At 33.2% G+C, this 5,017-nt stretch overlaps 1 protein-coding gene across 4 annotated transcripts in view; it reads left to right on the top strand.

The window, feature by feature from the left end:
• LOC123013567 (insulin-like growth factor 2 mRNA-binding protein 1) overlaps positions 1–5,017 on the top strand; it is a 44,737-nt gene that overhangs the window by 10,303 nt on the left and 29,417 nt on the right. The window contains exon 2 of one of the 4 annotated variants that reach the window (XM_044412176.1): positions 1,219–1,277. The exons of the other annotated variants lie outside the window; for them this stretch is intronic. Coding sequence (XP_044268111.1) covers positions 1,219–1,277 — 59 coding nt within the window. The remainder of the gene's footprint in view (positions 1–1,218; positions 1,278–5,017) is intronic. 4 annotated transcript variants of the gene reach the window in all.

Genomic DNA, 5,017 nt, shown 5'->3' on the forward strand with positions numbered 1-5,017 from the left:
CCTTCTAACCCTTGGGTACGGCCCTGTGTTCCTGGTATCTTACCTTGTATGGCATTTTTCTCTGGGGCGCGAGTTCTGGTGCATCCTGTATACAAATTTTCCCATATTATTATCAGAAATGTTAAATTGTTTCAAGTTTTGATTTAGTTTTGTAATTTTTTACGGTTTATTTTACTAAATCTAAACACCAATTTGAAAGGGTTTTTATGTTGTTTCTTCTTTTCTTTGATGAAATGGTCGTCCAGTGTGACAATATTTTTTTTATTAACTTCTTAGGAACTTAATTAATTATTTTTTTTCAAAGAAAAGTGTTATTTTTTTAATCAAAAGAACTGTTAGTGTTGTATCGGTGGTAGAAACATTTTAGGAAATTTTTAACAACACAAAAAGCAACATTTCAGGACCCTTTTGTATATGTTACCTTTTTGTCCGTTTTCTAGCACAAACTTTGAAATAATAGTGATATTTGTTTCGGGTTTGGGAATTGTTTTATTTCCGTGGCGTTTTAGTGAAAAAGTGCGTTGTTTTGGGGTTGTGGGGTGTAAAAAATGTGAATAATGTGAGTTTAGCAGTGACGTCGGCGTCGTGGTCGTCGCCGGCGTCATTCCATGTATTCCTTCGGTTGCAGCTTGCTGTGGTGGGGGCCGCGTTGCGTGGTGGTGGGGGCCCCATTTTGGGTGCGTCGAGGGGGGTAGGCGTGTCCGACGCGCCTCTTGCAAACTGAGCAAGCGTCGTTATTCCGTATGAACTTAGTACGCATTTAGCACGTATTTAGAGTGATATGTTGTGTTACGTCATTTTTCCGAAAAGGACTTTTTGGTTTCGCTTTCAAAAGTGACCCTTTCGGCAACATTTGGATTTTCGTCTCAAATAACAATAACACATCCGGTAGTCCATTTGCGTCTGTTTTGTTATAATTTTTTCGTTTTTTCTACTCCTGCTTTTGGTCCGGTGGTGATAATTGTGGCGGCTATGTTGTGATTTCTCTGTTGGATTTTTGTTTAGTGTGGTTTTTTTTTCGGTTATTGCTCAAAAATTTCGTTGGTTTAATGTTGAGTTTCTTCGGAGGTTTTGGTGGACAGATAAAGTTCGTTTTCGACAAAGACTGATTAGGCTTAAGTAGTGTGTAGTGCGTGTGTGTGGTTTAGTGGTTTGTTGCCTTGTCCATTTTTGGATACTAGTGATCTAAGTACACATTTCAACATGGAAAAGTTCCAGGAACAGCAGGAACCTGACGATCAGGATCAGGTTTACGAAGCCGAGGAACCTGAAACTAGGTGAGATTCTTTGAAGAACGAAAATCTAAATTCGTCGGATGTTAGCATTTGTGACATCACTTCCTTTTAATTCGGGTGTCACCAGAAAACAACACATAAATTAACATTATCGCCACTTTTATCTTCCATGTAAACAAACACTTGTAACAAATAAAAACAAAAAATCTCGGTACTTGCGCGACCATCCATGGTAATATTTCTCATCCATATGGAACGAAGGCAACGACCTTGATGTGAATTTTTCCATAAAAATTCAAAAATCAATAATTTCGAGTTTGACTACCATGACTCACCCATCAGTATCAGATTTTTTGCAAGACCTTGGCTTTGATAATAATGGAATGAATGAATATGAAATTGTGCAACAACTCGTGAGAAATTCCGTGTACCTCCTTCCCCTCCCCCGACTGTCGTTTTATGATTAACATAATTTGTGTGTGGCTCGTGAAGAAGTGTTTTAATGAAGGAACGTCGCTCCAACAACACCTGTCTTTTAAATTTAAATGGTAGGCAGGGACTTTTATTTTATGCCGAAAATTAACTAAAAATAAGCTGCTAAATATATACTTGCTCTATATATAAATTGATGGATGAATAATGATATTTTAGAACGCATCAAATGTATATTTTTGTGGACGATGTGGAATTAAAAGACAATTAAAAAATTTTCACCGAGTAAGTAATTAATAATTAATTCAGTTGGAAGTGTGAAATTGGTGGTTTGAACAGAAAATAATTATTATTCTTCCTACGTGAAGGTTCTGCCTTATACAGGTCAAAAACAACACTACTTATTCAATTTTGCTATAAAAAAAGTGGAAACTTGACAACACCGCTGAAAAATTAACATGTGTAATGTTACAAAAAAATAAATAAAATATCCGAAAAGATTTTAATGTAATTTTCATAATTTATTAAAGTTAACTTGGTTAATGTAGTGTGGAAATTAAATCATCAACAAGATGGATATAAACACATTTTAGTAAAAAATATGATTTTTTACTGTAATTACTGACAGCATGATTTAAGTCTCAAAAATACTCTTCTGTTTTTGATAATATACCTAATTTAGTTTCAAAATTTTAAAACCCCTTTTTTCATGTATTTTTAACAAAACAAAAGGTTTGCTTTAAAAAAATTAAGTTAATTAAACTAATTGGTATTAAGTTGTCAATGTCAATCTAAGCGAACTTATATTTTACAATTGCAATTCTTGAGAGTTTCAGAATCAAAAATTTAATCTATAGCTAAAAAATCATCTCTAATAAAATTCCTTTCTTAGTTGCGTTTTTAGAAGCTGTAGGGTAAATCGGGTAGGGATGGACTTTTACACATCGGAATATATTAATTTTTTATGTACAGGGTGTTCCGTTTTTATTGTTACAAATTTAAACAGATGATAGGATATTCAGTTCTAAGACAAAAGTTTCCTATAAACATGTATCGAAAAATGCTTAGTGAGGGAGCTACACCCTTTGAAAGGGGGCTAATATGTTTTTGCTAATATTTCAGAAACCATTTAAGATAAAATTACAAAATTTGGTACAGATGATACACCTAAACGATTTCAAACATCAAATCTCGAAATTTTTAATCAGGGACGTACGAAACTGGGGGAATTTAAGGTAAAAAATACCCTATTTATTTTGGCTTTAGTTTCTCGGTACTTTCAGCAACAAAATCTTAAGTTCGATAGTCTCTCTTGTGTAAATACGACTTATTGTTTTTGAATAAAATTTATTTAAAATTTATGTTACACACCAATACAACATTTAAATAAATCAGAATTTACAGAATAATAAAAGCAAGAAATTCATATTTTTTAATCAACCTCAACTAATTAACATTACATTACAGTAACAATAATAACATTAATTAAATGAATTTGCCTAAATCTAAAGGAGTTGTTCAAAGTGACCACCATTTTGGTCAATGCATAACTAAAGAAACTAAAGCCAAAATAGATAGGGTATTTTTTACCCTAAACCCCACCAGTTTCGGACGCCCCTGATTAAAAATTTCGACATTTGATGTTTGAATTCGTTTAGGTGTATAAAGGTTATCATCAGTACCAAATTTTGTAATTTTATCTTAAATGGTTTCTGAAATATTAGCAAAAACCTATTAGCCCCCTTTCAGGGGGTGTAGCTCCCTCACTAAGCATTTTTCGATACATGTTTATAGGAAACTTTTGTCTTAGAATTGAATATCCTATCCTTTTGTCTTAGAATTGAATATCCTGTAATAATAAAAACGGAACAGCCCTGTATATAAAATTTTTATTTTGTTACTTTTATAAGTCATGCTATAAGAAAAAACTTTCGTAGTTTGAATTGACGTAAAGGTCGTAATTTTACGGTTTTTAAAAATGAGGTCCACTCCCGTATTTATCCTACCATTAAGGAAAAAAGTTTCAGCAAAGATGTTTAGAAATTAAAACGTTTAAAATTCTTTCTTGGAGTAGTATAATTTTTAAAAATTTCATTTTTTTTAAGTAATTGTGGAACCTTAGATACATGAGATTTCTTGCTTTATAATTTTAGAAATAAACAAAAAATACATACATTTTTGGGGCTATATTGAGGTCACTTTTTTCGATAATTTTAATTTTCCCCAGCAGTGTGTTTTTGCTCGCTGCTTCGGTTCTTTTTTGAAGTGCTATCCAAATTTTCGCTTTTCACCTGTCTGCATTATTTCGCATTATTATTATTTTTGTCATCGCTATGGATGCCAACTGAGAACAAAAAAAAACAAATGACGCTAACATAAAAATAGCTTGAAATTTTATGTCAGTTTAGTGAATGGAAAACTGAAAGTGGTGTTAAAATATGAATGAATTGCATGGAATCGTATGAATCAATAAAACCGGACGCCGAAATCCGCTCTCTGTTAATTATATTGGAAGAAGGAACCTGGCGATAATGTCGACCTCGATTTGATGTGTTTGCTTCTGTAAAGCTTGGAGTCTCTTCCAAGACGAGGTCCATAACACGAACTGCATTCCACAGGCCATAGTTGGACGACATGCGTATCACCCTCGTTTCCCTTCGTTCCCCTGCACGCTCTACGCATTGTAGTGACACGTGTATTCCACGTAGATTAAAACAGGAGGTCTTCTGTGTTGATTACATCAATGATTCAATTACACTTTTCACCATGATTTTTTCACCCAATTCAAGACTAGTTCACAAGTTTTCCTTAGGCAAATTCCTCACATGCCATCACCGATACTTTTCTCACGGTGATTCTTTTTTCTTCAATCGAACAAATACGAAATGTGTTAATGATCATTATAATCGAGTTCATTGAACGGATTTTTCTGATATGTTCTTTGAAACGACAGAATTCACCTAACAAGGAGTACTTTTCAGTTTTTCAGGGCATGAAAAAAGTTCTTCGAGAACTTTCGTCTCAACATGACCAAAACTTTTGAACTTTTAAACAGAGGACTTTTCAGTTTTTCAGGACATGAGAAAAGTTTTTTGAAAACTGCTTCCAATGTGACCAAAACTTTTAAGTCAGTTTTGAGAAATTTTGTTTTGTGCCACTGAAGCGGGACACAAATTTTAAAAAATCTACTTAATAAGAGAGAACTTTTCAGTTTTTTAGGAATAAGAAATGTTTTTTTGAAAACTTTGGTTCCAAAATGACCAAAACCCTTGAAATTTTAAAACATGTTTGAAAAATTTTGTGTAGAAGATTGAAGAGTGGCACAAATTTTAAGAATTCACTTAATAAGA

Source organism: Tribolium madens, unplaced genomic scaffold (assembly GCF_015345945.1).
Source record: "Tribolium madens isolate multiple individuals breed KSU strain unplaced genomic scaffold, Tmad_KSU_1.1 Scaffold_96;HRSCAF=242;Tcas5.2_LG5, whole genome shotgun sequence".
Classification (NCBI taxonomy): Eukaryota; Metazoa; Arthropoda; class Insecta; order Coleoptera; family Tenebrionidae; genus Tribolium; species Tribolium madens.